This window comes from Leptonychotes weddellii, chromosome 5, assembly GCF_054177405.1.
Source record: "Leptonychotes weddellii isolate Sample4059 chromosome 5, ASM5417740v2, whole genome shotgun sequence".
In the NCBI taxonomy this organism is placed as follows: Eukaryota; Metazoa; Chordata; class Mammalia; order Carnivora; family Phocidae; genus Leptonychotes; species Leptonychotes weddellii.
In genome coordinates, this window is record NC_138373.1 from 19,600,949 (window position 1) to 19,617,610 (window position 16,662).

Here is a 16,662-nt window from a genome sequence, read left to right on the forward strand (position 1 = left end):
ATGCCAGCAGCATGCTGAGTAACATTGTAGACTCTTCCAGTTTTGCCATGGTAACATTTGTGGGCATTCCTTTTTGAACAGTGCCCATTCCCTTGATGTCCACAATATCACCTTTCTTATAGATTTGCATGTATGTGGCCAAAGGAACAGCTCCACGTTTTCTAAAAGGTCTAGAGAACATATAGCAGGTACCTCTCCTCTTTTCCTTTGTGTTGGTCATTTTGGCGAATTACTGGAAGATGGCGGTTCCAGCCGAAAGGAAGCTATTTTCCATCTTTTTGATTATAGCCATCCTAGTGGGTGTGAAGTGGTGTGTCTTTTTGCTTGTATTTGCATGATAAATGATGTTGATCATCTTTTCATGTGCTTGTTGGACATTTGTTTACCTTCTTTAGAAAAATGTCTATTCAAATTTTTTCCCCCGTTTTTAAATTGGGATGTAAATTTACTGAGTTGTAAGAGTTCTTTATATATGCTGGATTCTAGACCCTTATCAGGCATATGACTTCCAGATATTTTCTCCCATTCTATAGATTGCCTTTTCACTTTCTTGATAGTGTCTTTTGATGCACAAAAAGTTCTTAGTTTTGATGAAGTCTAATTATTTTCTTCTTTTTTTTTTTTTTTTTTTGTTTTTTTTTTTAAAAGATTTTATTTATTTGAGAGAGAATGAGATAGAGCACATGAGAGGGGGGAGGGTCAGAGGGAGAAGCAGACTCCCTGCCGAGCAGGGAGCCCGATGCGGGACTCGATCCCGGGACTCCAGGATCATGACCTGAGCCGAAGGCAGTCGCTTAACCAACTGAGCCACCCAGGCGCCCTCTTCTTTTGTTGCTTATGCTTTTTGTTGCTTATCTAAGATTTCATCCTTAAATCCAGGACCATGAAGTTTACCCCTGTGTTTACTTGTAGGGGTTTTGTAGTTTTAGCTCTTACATTTAGGTCTTTGCGCCATTTTGAGTTAATTTTTGAATATGGTTTGAGGTGGGTGTTCAGCTGCATTCTTTTGTTGTATGTAAACAGTCAGTAATCCTAGCACCATTTGTTGGAGATACCATTCTTTCCGCTATGAATGATCTTGGTGCCCTTGTTGAATGTCCTTATTTTAGTTCCTCTTTTTCTTCACCACCTACTTCAATAGGTGCCTCTAGTTTCTGAACCTTTACGTAATTCTGTATGTTGGGTTGGTCAGCTTTCTCCATTGCCAGCCTAGGATTCCATTATCTCTGGTATACCCATATTTACATTATTATTTTCTAAGGAGTCTGTTATTTCAGTTTTAATTTTTCTTTGACCTAGCAGCTTCTTTTTGTTTTCTAGTTGCATTTTCATGTGTGTGCTTTGTTCAAATTGTTTTCTACTTTTATTACATTACAGTAAAAGAATACTCAGTTATCACCTTTTCCAGAAAGCTTCCCCCCCCACCCCCCCGCGGGGCACCCCCCCCAGTCGGGCTGGCTGACTTCCTCCTCCTTGCTCCAGTCACATCTTCTGCTAATCTCTGACACCAGCACGTTGTGTGCAAATAATCTTTTTTCTCCTCTGTCCTTCCACCACACTGCGAAATTCTCTGTAGTTGGGGCTGTGTTTTATCTTTCTGTACCCAGCAGTTCAGTATAGTTCCTAATGCATAATGTTTGTTCAACTGAAAATTTACTCAAATCCCCTTTCACACCCCCATGGCTAAGGGTTAACACTAAGTTTCTGTTTTTAATTGAATTTGGTGAGGTCCAAGTTTATCATCTACTGACCAGAGAGTGTCTTTGTTGGAAGACTATACCAGGTATTGAGTATGTGTTAGCCTCTGTTAAAGACTTGAAAATAACTTATTTGAGACTTTGCAAATGAGAGAGCGAAGACTTGGGGTGGTTGAGTAACCATCCCAGTCATGCAGCTGATAGTAAGTGGGTGTGCTTTTTGAACACAGAGCTTGATTTCTGTGCAGTTGAGTGGTACCCCTTCATGTCATGAGGGACCCTCATCACTTTAGAACAGGTATTCCCAGCCTTCTGCAAGGAGGTGGGAAATGAGGTCGTTCATTGTCTCAAATTCAGACTTCTTTTATTTTTATTTTCTCATACCGAAGTTTAAAATGGCTATGGAGTAAAATCTGTTCTTCCTTTTGTGATTTCTTTTTGGTGTTTAAGTTTAAAAAGTTACTCTCTCTGATAGCTTGATGAAGATTCCATCTTTTCTTACTTCTAGTTTCTGTATACTTTTTTTTTTAAACTCTAATTCACCTGGAATTTATTTTGGTTAACCACATACTAGTCATTTTAAATTGCTGTAATGCTGATGTCCCTTAATAGGTTTGGCAAGTCTTATATTGCTGGATATTTAGGTTATTGCTAAAATGCTGCTACGAATACTTTTGTATAACCATTTTTTATTTTATTCTCCTTTTGGTGGTGGTCTTATTTGTGTGTGTGTGTGTGTGGTGACGGTGGTGGTGGAGGGCTTTCGTCTTTTTTCTTTTAAGATTTTTATTTATTTGAGAGTGAGTGAGAGAGCACGGGGAATGGGGAGAGGCAGAAGCAGACTCCTCCTGATCAGGGAGCCTGACGTGGGGTTTGATCCCAGGACCCTGAGATCATGACCTGAACTGAAGGCAGATACTTAACTGACTGAGCCACCTAGGCAACCTGGAGGGCTTTCTTCTATTTCCAAGTTTGGGTATAATTTCCTTAGGCTGTACTTAAGAGGATTAAAGAAGTGAACAATTATTTTAATTTAATTTTATTATTTTTTTATTGAGGTGTAATTCACATATAACATGTTAGTTTCAGGGGTACAACATAATGATTCAGTATTTGTATATACTGCAAAATGATCATCACAGGAAGTCTGGTTAACATCCATCTCCATATAGTTACAAAAATTTTTTTATTATGATGAGAACTTTTAAGATCTCTACTCTCTTAGCAACTTTCAAATGTACAGTACAGTATTTTTTTTTTTTTAAGATTTTATTTATTTATTTGAGAGAGAGAGAATGAGAGATAGAGAGCACGAGAGGGAAGAGGGTCAGAGGGAGAAGCAGACTCCCTGCTGAGCAGGGAGCCCGATGTGGGACTCGATCCCGGGACTCCAGGATCATGACCTGAGCCGAAGGCAGTCGCTTAACCAGCTGAACCACCCAGGGGCCCTACAGTACAGTATTATTAACTGTAGTCACCATGCTGTACATTACATCCCCTTACTTATTTATTTTATAACTGGAAGTTTGTACCTTTTGATCCCCTTTCACTAATTTTGCCTGACACCACCCAACCCCTGCAACCACTAATCTGTTCTCTGTATATGTGAGCGTGGTTTCATTGTTGTTGTCTTAAATTCCACATATAATGAGATCGTATGGTATTTATCTTTCTCTGACTTCTTTCACTTAGCATAATGCCCTCAAGGTCCGTCCATGTTGTTGCAAATGGCAAGATTTCCTTCTTTTTCTATGGCTGAATAGTATTCCATCGAAATGAACAATTGTTTAATCAAGCACTTAATTGAGTTTCTCCTAAGTACAGGGCATTGTACTAGGTGCTGAATTGCTGAGTAGCTCTGATTGACAGCTCTGTTTTCACCTGATTTTCAGCAACCTGTATCATGCCAATCAATCATATATTTTTGTTCACTTAAATGTAGGTCCATCTAGTGTGATTGATTGGATTAAAGTTGACATGTCCTATAATGGCTGTGAATCCCATAAGTGTGGTTTATCTTTTGTTTTTTATAACTCTAGCTGTTTAATTAGGGAGAAGAAACTGCAGTTAGAATATTGAAGATCATTCCACATTTACTAGTCTTAATTTTTTTTTTCCAATTTATTTTGTTACTGGTTGCATGGTCTTACCTTAAATTTGTCTTGGTGGATCATCTCTGCAAACTTGCTCTTCTAAAACTGTATCCAGTATTCACTCAAGTGAAGAGGTTATTGTTTTTTATTTTTAAAGATTTATTTGAGAGAGAGAGAGAGCATCCATGGGTGGGGGGTGGAGCAGAGGGAGAGAGAGAGAATCCTCAAGCAGACTCCCCACCACCTATGGAGCCTGATGTGGGGCTCGATCTGAGGACCCCAAGATCATGACCTGAGCTGAAATCAAGAGTCAGATGCTCAGCTGACTGAGCCACCCAGGTGACCTCAAGTGAAGAGTTTTAAATTTCAGTTTTCAAGATACATAAAGCTAGTTTAAAGGAAATGATGGATGCTTAAGTTATTTTAATGATGGGATGCCTGGGTGGCTCAGTCGGTTAAGCCTCTGACTCTTGATTTCAGCTCAGGTCTTGATCTCAGGGTCGTGAGTTCAAGCCCCACTTGGGCTCCATGCTGGATATGGAGCCTACTTAAAAAAAAAAAAAGAAAAGAAAAAAATCATTTTAATGACTGGATAAGTTATCTCAAAGTAGATCATTTGGGGGGTTTGATTATAGTTTAAATTACATAATGCAACTTCTTAATTTCTCTGTTGGGTAAATGTCTTTGTAATGAATGAAAAGAATTTTGAATTGATAGAATAAGTTTTTTATTTTTATTTTTCCAGGAATCCACTTAAACAACAATCTAAACCACTTGAAATTTGGCTTGGATCATCATCGACTGTCTTCTGCACAAACTGCAGCAAAGCAAGGGAAAACAGACTTGCCCCCAGCAAGAGCGGAAAACGACAAGATTGTTCTATTAGTGTGTAACCGAGCCTGCACTGGGCAGCAAGGGAAAAGGTAAAAACTGGCTTACTAATAAGTGCTGAAACTTTAAAAGTCCAATATTTTCAAACATTTTAAAAAGTGGGGATGAAAAACCCTTACTTTTATTAATTTTTGATCCTGATATGTAGAAAGAATATGTGTATAAGTTGACCTGATTTTGAGGGGTTGGGAGGAGGAGAATATAAAATTAGGATGATAGAATCTGAATTAGAAAGGCTCTTCAAGCTTGTCTAGTTGTTAAAGGCTCGGTTCATGTGTTTATTTTTAGCTCAGGTTCCTCATGGGGCCTATAGGCCTATATCCAGCTACTTTCTTAACAGCCTTTTTTTTTTTTTAATTCTTAACATATCTACTTGAATGGTACATGCACCTCAGCCTTATGTTCCAAACTGAACTGATTCTCTTTCTCTGTAAATCTGGCTCTCCAGTATTTCCTGTCTCAGCAAATGGCAGCACTGTTCATTCAGCTACTTAAGTCAGAAATTCAGGAGTTGCAAATCTCTCTCAAATCTGTTTCCTGCTAAGAATATATGGGAGTTTTAGACTTACCTTTTAAAGCTGTTCTATCACAGTAGTAATGTAACCTGAGTAATAATGAAATATGGATATGTTTCAGGGACAAAGGACTCTGTTTCTACTGTTTGTCAGGGTAGCATTTTATTAGTCTTTTAAAATGTTGCTTAGAAATAACTTCCTTATTTAATGATGGTTAAATAACTTAAGTATGAAATGTGTTGATGTGTATATTTATGATACTTGTTAACAAATACTTTAGTGTTTACAGTGTGTTGGGCACTGTTCCAACACTGGGGATAGAGCAGTGAACAAGACAAACTGTGTTCTTGTGGAGCTTACATCCCAGTGAGGACAGACCGACTATAAACAAGTAAACACATGTCACTTCAGACAGTCCTCACCATTTTGAAGATATTAAAGCGAGCCTGGATGATGGAGTGTGCTGGTGGGGGGGAGGCAGCCAGACCATGCTAGAGATGGGGACAGGGAGGTCCACCTGAGGAAGCAGCATGGAGCTGAGGAGACGGTGTGAGTGATGTGAGCCTCTGGGGAGAAGGCTGCATGGGGAGAGAACATGAGTACAAAGACCCTGAGACTAAGTAGAACTTGGCATGCTTATTTAAGGGGCGGAAAGAAAGGCAGCTCAGTGTGTTGATAAAAAATAAAGAACTTGTGGAGTCCCTTTTGTAATGATGCTCTTCTCTTACAAGGGAAGACATGACCATGTGAAAAATAGGAGTGGCTGATTTACACGTGCTTGTCATTTCTTTCACATCACAGTGCTGTTTGTGGAGTACTGCTGTGTGTAGACTGAGGCTGTTAGGAACCGCTTTCTTGATCTGAGTGCCTCTGCTTCAGCCTGAGTCAGGGATTATCTCTTGGCTCCTTTGTTCATTCATTAAGCATGTATGGGTTTCTGGGCATTGACTGGGTGTGGGGTACTGTGATAAATCATAGTTCCTGCTGTCAGATAATTCAGTCTACTGGTGGAGGCAGGAAGATGGACAGTATTTGCAGCACAGTGAAGTGAATGTCGTGGCCCAGATAGCACAGGGAACAAGTCAACAGGGTGCTTCCTGGAGAAGAATCCCTCTGCTGGGTCTTGATGTGAGTGAGTAGGAGGTGGCCTAGAGGAAGGGTGGGAGGGGTGTACCGAGCGGCAGGAGTTGACTGCACAGAGAGTGAGTAGGACACATGTAGGGCAAAAGAATAGGTCTGAGCGGCTGGGCTTGGATGAGAGTGTGGCTGGGCCAGGGGTCCTCGGCCCTGGCTGCATATCAGAACCTCCTGGGGGTTCCTCAGCGAATCTGTGCTCGGGCCATGTACCAGAGAATCTCGGGGGCTGCACTTGGGCATCACTGTGTTTTAAAGCTCCCTTGGTGATCTCAGTGTATAGCCAAAGCTGAGAACCAGGGTACGGTACTCCTAGGAGCCCAGCATGGGCAGGGGCCACATGGCTTCTACTGTAGGCTGGGAGCTGACTTTCTGTGTCACTTGCTTGCCAGTGCCTTCCTTGTCAGACAACCAGGCTATGGCCACCTGCCTGCCAGACCTTCTAGCCTTGTCTGTTCCTCCAACACGCAGCCCCTTATATGGGGACCCATGCTGTTAGCCAGACCATGTCCACTCCCGTCGTCTTTCCTCACCATATTCATTGATCCTGTCCTCTTGCTACCTAGTATCGTCTAGAAGCCATTTTGACACATGAACTGTTAAATTTTGTTTAGAAATCTAAGCTTCTCTGCTGACTTTTTCATCTACTTATGGGAGTAACTATTAAATTTCGTGTTTGTTTTATTTTGAGAACTGTCCTAAAGCCAATAATATAGTCGTTCCATTTTAAGAGACCATGAATAAAGAATTACAATATTAAAGGGATTGTGGTACTTTTAAGGTGATAGCAATATTTATGTGTGTTAGATTTGGACTGCCTTTTGTGCTGCACTTAGAGAAGACAATAGCGTGGGACCTTCTGCAGAAGGAAATCTTGGAGAAGATGAAGTATTTCTTGAGGCCCACAGTTTGCATCCAGGTGAGTAAGCATATCAACACTCCAGCATAGCATGCATGTGTACCCAAGTGAAGAAACAGTCACTGTGGTGAAATTTGAATTTCGGACCTCTGCACTTAGGGAAGACCAGGCGCTGAGCTGGGATGTTGAGGAGCCCTGGTGGACAGCTGTTTGGTAAAATCAGCTGTGTTCAGATTTTCAAGACTAAGGATTTACCCCTCATTTTCTGGCCACTGCAAGAATTCCCTTGAACTGCTAGGTATTTCTTTATAATATATATTTATCTAATAAAGATTAGCACACGATCAGCTTTGAGAGATTGTAGAACAGGTATCTGTATATTTTCAAAATTAGGATTACTATATGAAGGTATCCATGGAGGACTTACATTAAATTAAGGTTCAGCCTAAAGCAGCATATTACTTGTCTTGCATAACATGTTTGATATGTAAATTGCATTTAGGTAAATCATCTTTAAAGTGTGTAAGAGTGGCTCAACAACCTAAAAGAATATCAGAGAGAAGCATTTTGCAAAAGCGTTTGCTGCCCTCTCATCTGTTTCGGAAATGCCACTGTGACGCACATGCCCTTGGAGAGAAATTCAGCCACATTTTCCTTTACTGTTTGATGCAGGTGTGTCCATTCAGTTTGCGTGTTGTCAGTGTTGTGGGGATAACATACTTGCTGCCCCAGGAGGAGCAGCCGCTGTGCCACCCAACAGTAGAAAGGTAAAATTCGATCAATCAGTCACCTTCTAGAATTTTATTTATCTTCCTCTGTAATTTCTAGTGATGTCTGGTATAATTTCTACCTAAGTGTGGTAGGCTCATTAGGCTCGTTTAGAAATTAAGTATACTTATTTTACTTTTCATTCACATTTAAGTATGATATATATGATCTTTTTTGAAATCAAGAAAGCAAATTAATGTATGTCCCAGGACTACAGATAAATTACACTTTAATATTCAATCAGGATGGAAGTTTTCCAAAGTAGAATTCTTATCATGCCACTTTCCTCCTGGAAATCTTAAATGGAAACCTGTAGCCTAAAAGATAAAGCCCAACTTCCATGGTGTACGAAGCTCTACACAGTTTGAGCCCTGCTTACTTCCTGCTTGTCAGGCCCCACTCTTCTCCTCCTCCCATCTTAGACCTTCAGTAGTATCAGAGCACAAGGATTGTTGGAACGTGTGGCACCGCTTCGTGTGTGCCTTTGCGTGTGTGGTGTCCTCTGTTGATCAGTCCGTTCCTTTAAGCCTTCTTTCTGTCCCACCTCTCCCTCAGTAGACTTAGTCACTTCACTCTACTACCTCTGTGCTTGGTTTATGGAGGAGAAGGAGAGATGTAGGAGCAGACTTCGTTTCCAGAGGGACTATTATCCGGTCTCTATGTAGATTGGTGAGAAATGAGACAAAAAGTTGGAAAGGTCATAAAAAAAAAAAGAATATCTAAAAGTGATTGTGGACAGCCTTGTAACATGAGACTGATTGCTTCCAATCTCTTTATTTCTGTACTGGATGTTTTAATTTAGGATTTTTCAGTCCAGTTGTAACCTAGTTATTCTAGATACGAGGTCATAATGGTCTCAATAGAAACTTTTTCTGATGAGGAACAATGATGAAGATTTTCAGTAATCATATTATGATACCGAATTTCAAATAGGACATAAGTAAAATCATTTCTTTAGAACATAATATGTGACTTCGTCTCCATGCTCTAGGGCGTTAAAATCTTGTGGACCAGGTGGCACTGCTCATGTGAAGTTAGTGGTAGAATGGGACAAGGAAACAAAAGATTTGTGAGTATTTTTTTTACTTAGTGCTTATAGAATCATTGTTTTAATGATCATTTTAATAGCATCCCTTTGATCTTTCAGATTAGCTGAAACAAATCTCTCTTTAAGTATCCAAGTGGGTTGCTAATCCTTTATTTAACCAGTTATTTCTTTCCTGTACATTCTTTTGTCTGGATCTCAAAAACCTCAGAATGTTTGCTGCTGATCAGACAGAACTATTTATTCATTACTGTACAGGGCCAATTACTTTTTTTTTTGTTTTTAGAGAGAGCATGCTCAAGCAGGGGTGGGGGAGGGGAGGAGAGGGCAAGAGAGAGAATCTCAATCCATGCTGGGCGAGGAGCCCGACTCAGGGCTTAATCTCACAACCCTGAGATCATGACCCGAGCTGAAATCAAGAGTGGGATGCTTAACCAACTGAGCCACGCAGGTGCCCCTTTGATTTTTATTACAGGCCCATTAATTCTAGTAAATTATGCCAAATGCATGGCCTTAGATACAAAGGACAAGAATATATGAATTAATAGTTCATGGCCAATCCCATGAAAACCAACTCCCAAGTTATTTCTTGAAAATAACTTTATAGATACAGAACTTTTCAAGGATATTTTGAAACATAGAAAAGTTGGGTGACCAGTTGGATAACCTGTTTGCTTTCATTACACACTGGTTCTTTTTGGTTATAAATTTATAGTCACATTGTGAAGCTGCAATTTTGGGGTCAGTTTTGCAAGACATTCTCTGATAAATACCCACCCCTTCCCCCATTGCAGCTTGTTTGTAAATACTGAAGATGAGTATATTCCTGATGCAGAAAGCGTCCGTGTGCAGAGGGAGCGTCATCATCAGCCTCAGACTTGCACTTTATCCCAGTGTTTCCAGCTCTACACCAAAGAGGAGCGGGTAAGAGCCTGGCAGCACTTCTTAGGTGGTGAGGGGGGCAGGGAGGGGGGTGGGGTAGAATGACACCAGAGAAGCAAATGATGCTCCAGAAAAATCCCCAGACATTCTGCACTCATGTAAGTTCTGCTGCACACATAATGGGCATCTAAGTGCTATCCATTTTAGGACTTTAACAAAAAGTAGTTTAGATTACTAGAAAATTTTGACTGATTGAAATGCTCTAGAAGTGAACCTTTGTAGTTAATATTTTCCCCTTTTAACAATAATATACTTTTTTGTTTCGATTTAGAGATTTTATTTACTTATTCTCAAGACTTTATTTGAGAGGAAGAGAGATCGTGCGTGAGAGATCGAGCACAAGTGGGTGGGAGGCAGAGGGAGAAGGAGAAGCAGACTCCGCTGAGCAGGGAGCCCGACGTGAGGCTTGATCCCAAGACCCTGGGATCATGACCTGAGCTGGAAGGCAGACACCTAACCAACTGAGCCACCCAGGTGCCCCTCAATTTAGAGATTTTAAATCATTTGCCCTAGTAACCAGAATAGTGATTCTTAATTTTTTGGTACTAAGAACATAGGTGCCAGAACCTATTTAAATTTAAACTAAATTAATGAAAACGAAATAAAATTTCAGTTCCTTAGCTGCATTAGTCACATTTGGAGTTCTCAGTGCGGGTATACATGGAAAGTTCTATCAGACAGCATGCTTCAGACCAGTCAACACAGTGCTTGGCAGATAGAGGGGACTCAGTAAATATTTGAATGGAAGAATGGACAGATACATGGATAAGTAAGTCTCTGCAGATGGGGCCAAGGTCTGTGTGGTTTTTAAAACTCTCCAGGTTTTTATGCACCTTGAAGAGCCTTGACTAGAGTACTTGGCATTCATCTAATCTTGAGTTGATGTTAGGATCATAATTTTGACTGCTAATTGTTACTGCTCACTCTTGTATGTAGTGAACCCTGAAATTTCAGGGTTAGAGGGGACTTTAAAGCTCCTTTTTTCTAATGGTTGAGTTCTTCTACCTAATTGCAAATAGATGATTGTCCAGCTACTGTTTGAATACCTTAGTTATGAGGCATTAGTCTCTACTCAAGAGACATACCATTTCCTCTCTGGATATCTCTGATGGTCACTGAAGCTGCCCTGAAATAGGCCCCAGGTTACTATAGCCAACAGGCTATGAACTCTCTCCTGAGTTCATTAAGGATATTTGAGGACAAGTCTTAATTTTCTTCCACTTGTCTGTTCTTTAAATATTTGAAAATACTTTTAATATTCTCACAGAATCTTTTTCCCCCAAGCTGTTCATAGCTCATTCCTTTAATAATAGTTTTTTATATGACCTGTGTTTTTTTTTTCCCCCCAGTTTGGGGCCTAATTATAAAGTAGTTGGCTTTTTTTTTTTAATTTTTAAAATTGTTTTAGATTTTATTTATTTATTTGAGAGAGAGAGAACACAAGTAGGGAGGAGAGGGAGAAGCAGACCCCCTGCTAAGCAGGGAGCCCGATGTGGGGCTCAATGCCAGGACCCCGGGATCGTGACCTGAGCTGAAGGCAGACGCCTAACTGACTGAGCCACCCAGGTGCCCCAGTTAGTTGGCTTTAAAATGGGTTGATGGCAGACTCTGGAACTTTGTCCTGTTTGGGCTTGCTTTTTTTTTTTTTTAAATTTGGGAGATGTTTGAGAATGGCACAAGCTTAAAACTGAGCAGATCTACTATATGACAACATTGGTATTCCACAAAACATTTCACTGGTCTAGAAGGATGAGTTCAAGCTGGCAAGATACATTTTAGTAGGGATTCATTCAATAAATGTTTATTGAGTACATACTGTGTGCTAGGTGCTGCGCGTGGTACTGGGGATGTAACGGATCAAACCAAATGGTGGTTCTGCCTCTGGGCTATTTATAGTCTAGTGGGGATAAATAAGTAAATCAAGGAAGCAACTTGATGTGGTTGAGAAACAGGAATGAGGCCAGTGTAGCTGGAATACAGGGGTGAGGAAGAGAGTTGTGAGAGTCTGTCCTGGTCATAAAATAACCGTAGCGTCTATAAGCAGTGCCTGGCACAGAGAAGGCATTTGGTAGGTATCTACTAGAATGAATGAATAAGTGAGTATTATTTGGGCAGTTCAGTCACTGGGTCTAAAAATAACAGTACAGGTACAGAGGAGGAGATAGGATTTAGCAGCAGACCCTGAGACGGTAACTTTGGGTTTAGTTGTCTGCAAGCTCAGTATTGATCCACAGTGTCATGTGTCAGCCACCGTCAGCTGCCTTAAGGATACTTTAAAACAGTGTCCAGAATTCAGATGGTGATAGCACTGCCCTTTTCATTACCTTAAATGTTCACGGTTAAAAGAGACTGACAAACCGTGGCATGAGAGAGTGGCTAGGGGATGGTGCATCTGGAAACCATGATGTGCTGAATGTCTTTTGACAGAGGAGGCCTTAAGTGGGGATCTGATAGTTATTTTTAGGCACTTCAAGGACTGTCTGTGGATGAGGGATTGGACTTAATTCTATCTAAAAAGCAGAACTTAAAGATTGGAAATTACAAGGGAGAATGAATTTGTCTTAATATGAGGAAGAACTCCCTGACAGACCATCTGAAAATGAAATAGCTGCCTGCTGAGATAGCTGTCCTTCATTTGCTACGCAGAGTTAGCTAGACCAACGATGCTCCAAGTATGGTCTGCAGGTCCGGGAGCTCTTTATAGCAGTTTACAGTAAGATAAGTACAGAAATCAGAGACGTTTTAGAAAATGTCATAGCTATTAGACATTGTCAGGACATTCTTACTGTATCTTATACAAGTATCTGTGTTGGAAATTAACAAAACAAATAAACAACTTGCCCTTTTACCACAAGCCCTGGGCTGGATGGCCACATGTGGAGACTATTAATATGTCAGCAGAGGTGCAGACTTACCGGATGACAGTGTAGGTCCCTGCCAGTCTGTGTCTGAGCCACCTCCATCTACCCAAACTTCTATTTCTCCCCATGTTTCCTACAAACATGATTGGGTCTCCCTGTCATGAAAAAAAAGAAAATCTCCTCAATTCTGTTTCCCTTTCCAGTGACCATGCCTGCCTTTCTCTTCCTCCTTTCTGCTTCATTCCCCATTGGTGGTTTCAGCTTTTGCCCTCCCTCCGTCTGACTTGTACTTCTGACAGTACCCTCTGAAACTCTCTCGGTGGCCTCTGGTTTGCTCAGTTCTGTGGCCTTTGCCCCATCTCCAGCCGACCCCTCCAGGATCTTGCCATTCTCTCTCCTTGGTCTGTATAAAAAAGAATGCTTCTGGTTTGCCTGTTTTTCTGACTATACGTCCTCAGGCTCTTTCCCTTAAAAAGAGGCATTCCCCAAGATTCTGTTCTTGACTGCTATCTGTCCCATCTCAGTGGGCATTGTCATCCACACCATGCTTTCCTTAACCTCATCATGTTCATGGTCCCCGATCTGATGCATCTTCTGAACTCCAGAAGGGATTTAAATCTCTCACCAGACATGCCTCATGGGCATCTCTAACTGAATATGTCCCCATCCTGAAACCCTCGCCTGCAGAGATGGCATATGTAGACTTGAAGCCTCAGATTGACGTTCAGAAAGACCTTGTTAATAGCAGGAGGTGGGGGGGGGGCATTGTTTAGAGGGTTTCAGTGCTTGGGAGAGAGAGATCAGTTAGGAGACCCGCCAAAGTCCAGGTAATAGCATGGGTGAGGATTGTGATTAAGGCCACCTTCGTGGGAATGGAGTAGAGGAGACAGGTGTGTGATATGGCAGACACAATTACTTTGGATAGATGTGGAACCGGAGGAAGAGGGAAGGGTTCGAAGGTTTGGGATACTCCGCCCCTCCCCGCCCCCCCCTCGCCCCCGCCCCTGCCGCGAGTACTGCTTTTGGTGGGTGGTAGTGGTGGTTTGCTGAGGTAGGACTTAGAGGAGGAGGAGAAAGTATATTGATGGAAAGGCAACAGGTTGAGTTTAGGAGTTTGTGGAATTTGAGGTTCTTCTGTGACATTGAATATCCTCTGTGTAATATTTACCTGTTCAGTGATCTCTTTTTGAGAGGTAATTTACTCAGCAAATCTTCGGGGGCCATCTCTGGCCAGGTGCCTCTTGTGATTGTGTTTTTCCGCTGACTCCCCAATCATATGTGGTTTCCAGAGAGATTCCGAATCGTACCACACCCTGACCAGGAAGTGAGTGCCATGGTCTTCTGTAGAAAGTCTTGCCTTAAGTGGTGCTTAACGGAATTCGTTTTGTGTCCTTGTTTTCAGCTTGCTCCAGATGACGCCTGGCGCTGCCCGCACTGTAAGCAGCTGCAGCAGGGGAGCATTACGTTAAGCCTCTGGACTCTGCCTGATGTGCTTATTATACATCTAAAGAGATTTCGACAGGTAGGTAAATCCTCTGTCTTAGTGAGAAAAGCTGTGGCCATGTTTCTTACACCTCTACTGGTGGGCTGCATGGGGATTCTTTGGGTGTCTCTGTTTGATCTAGTGTTCCTGTCCATATTGTTAGACACACACACATCTGCCCCAGTGTTTGGGGTCATGTTTTGTTCTTACCCAAAGCAAAATTTGAACATCTTGTGACCCTTTAAATTCTAAACATTTTAGTTCTTACTGCAGATATTTTACTTTGTTCTTGAGGACTTGCTTTAGATTTGTAAATGCTGTGTTTTAAATTTTAGTAAGTATATTTTGGTATTTAAAAAAAAAAAAGTAGAGCTCCTTTCTGGGGTGGGTAGAATTCTCTTTGTACCTAAAGTAATAATGGGTGTTATCCTGCTCCCAAGGAGCTGTCGTATAGTTGGGAAGGTGAGTCATAAATATATACAGAGAAAAGGTGCTTTGAGAAAAGGTGCTGTATTACTCTGAGTCAGTTTTTCCGAAAAGGCTGTCTATTCCCTGAGGTTAGGGTTGTCCTGGGCAGGCCCCATTGTAGGAGAGGTGAAGAGGAAGTAAATGTTTAAGGAGTGTCTGAGGCCTGACTTTAAGGTTTGTATCTGAAAGATTAGGAGGAGGCATCTCCCAGGTGAGGAGGGGAGCAGGGCTGTGCACTCAGCGGTGGCAGAGGGAGCAATGCATGCAAAGCCCTGAGTGTGGATAGCATGTGCCAGAGACTGAAAGCAGGCCAATTTGGCTGCAGCTCCAGAGGATGGAGCTGAGGTGGAAGGGGTGCGCAGGGGCTGGCCAAGCAGACCCTTGTGGGCAGAGTGGGATTCTGATAAAGGGTTATAAACAGAGAAGCAACATGACCAAATTTGTGATTTGAAGAGACCATTCTGGCTGCCGTGTAGAGAATGTGAGGCTGCACGAATGAAGCTAGGGAGATCTGAAGGGAACCAAGGCAACCATCCAGGGGAGGGATGCTGATGGCTTCTATGGAGCAGTGGCAATGGAGATGAGATCGGAATAGAATCAAAAGATGTTTAGGACTTGCTGATGAAGTGGAGGTGTCTGCGGTGACATGCACAGGATCCCCAGGGCTGGGCTTTCACTCAAAGGTTTAGGGTCTGGCTCCTTTAGTAAAGAATGTCCCAACTGCATGCTTCCATTGGGATCTGCAGGTAGAGAGCTGGTGAGGTTCAGAGCCCAGCCTTCTCTGGCCCCTTCCACATATGCACACTAACTTCCTTCGCTTTCTGTTTCTTTAGAAGGCATGTCCCCACCCTTACCACACCTCGGACTCAAAACTGCAGTGTCGCTTTTGACTTCTTTCTTGTCCCTCCCCTATAGCCAGTTACCTCTTCAGTTTGGTTGTGCCTCTGCATGGCCTCCTGAGTGTGTCCCCTTCTCCCCATTCTTTTTCTTTTTTTTTTTTTTAAAGATTTTAATTATTTATCTCCCGCCAGAGAGAGCATGGGAGAGAGAGAGAGCATGAGAGGGGGGAGGGTCAGAGGGAGAAGCAGACTCCCCGCTGAGCGGGGAGCCCGATGTGGGACTTGATCCCGGGACTCCAGAATCATGACCTGAGCCGAAGGCAGTTGTTTAACCAACTGAGCCACCCAGGCGCCCCCCTTCTCCCCGTTCTTGGCCGTCAGCATGCCACTGCAGACCTGTGAGACTTCCCAGCTGGTTGCAGTCACATTGTCTTCTCCTTGATTTCTTAGCCTAAGCTGCTCCTCCCTTCGTGTCACGTCCTGTGCACTGCTTACACAGCTCTGATGACATCCCCTCCGCCCTCAGGCCTCAGTGCTTGACTGCAGAACAAGGTCCAGATTCTTTAGTCTGACCTTCCTGACCATCCAGGGCTCATCCTGCCTTTCTCTTATGAACATTTTTCTTCTCTTAATAGATCCATGGCTCCTTGGGGTGGGCGTTAGCCATGGCTGTTAATTTCTTAAAGCTCCCACAGACACAGGAAACATTTAGAAAACAGCTATTGAGCTGACGGTTGGATTTCAGAGGATTTCCCAGTGGCCTTAATGGAAAGTACAGATTACCTAAGATTATCAACTAAATGAATATATCAAGTCAGTGTTAAGCGGTAACATGCTTGTTGGAGGAGGTGGGGGGGGGGTGATAGGGCGCACTGCTTATCCAGCGCTGTTCTGTGCGCATTGTCCCTCACATACATGAGCACTCCATCGCTGTTCATGCCTCTATGACAGAGGTATCAGGATGAACTGCCTGATAATGTCATTTTGTAAGTCTAAAACCCCTCTATCAGATAAGGAAATGGACTCAGAGGCTCATCACCCCTTATATGTAGGTCATTGCTTGTTCT

General features: G+C 42.3%; 1 protein-coding gene across 6 annotated transcripts in view; it reads left to right on the forward strand.

The window, feature by feature from the left end:
• Window positions 1–16,662, forward strand: part of USP31 (ubiquitin specific peptidase 31) — a 197,020-nt gene that overhangs the window by 37,030 nt on the left and 143,328 nt on the right. For all 6 annotated transcript variants that reach the window (XM_081819862.1, XM_081819857.1, XM_081819858.1 and 3 more), the window contains 6 exons: window positions 4,536–4,713; window positions 7,138–7,249; window positions 7,862–7,956; window positions 8,949–9,026; window positions 9,797–9,926; window positions 14,208–14,327. In XM_081819862.1, coding sequence (XP_081675988.1) covers window positions 4,536–4,713; window positions 7,138–7,249; window positions 7,862–7,956; window positions 8,949–9,026; window positions 9,797–9,926; window positions 14,208–14,327 — 713 coding nt within the window. The remainder of the gene's footprint in view (window positions 1–4,535; window positions 4,714–7,137; window positions 7,250–7,861; window positions 7,957–8,948; window positions 9,027–9,796; window positions 9,927–14,207; window positions 14,328–16,662) is intronic.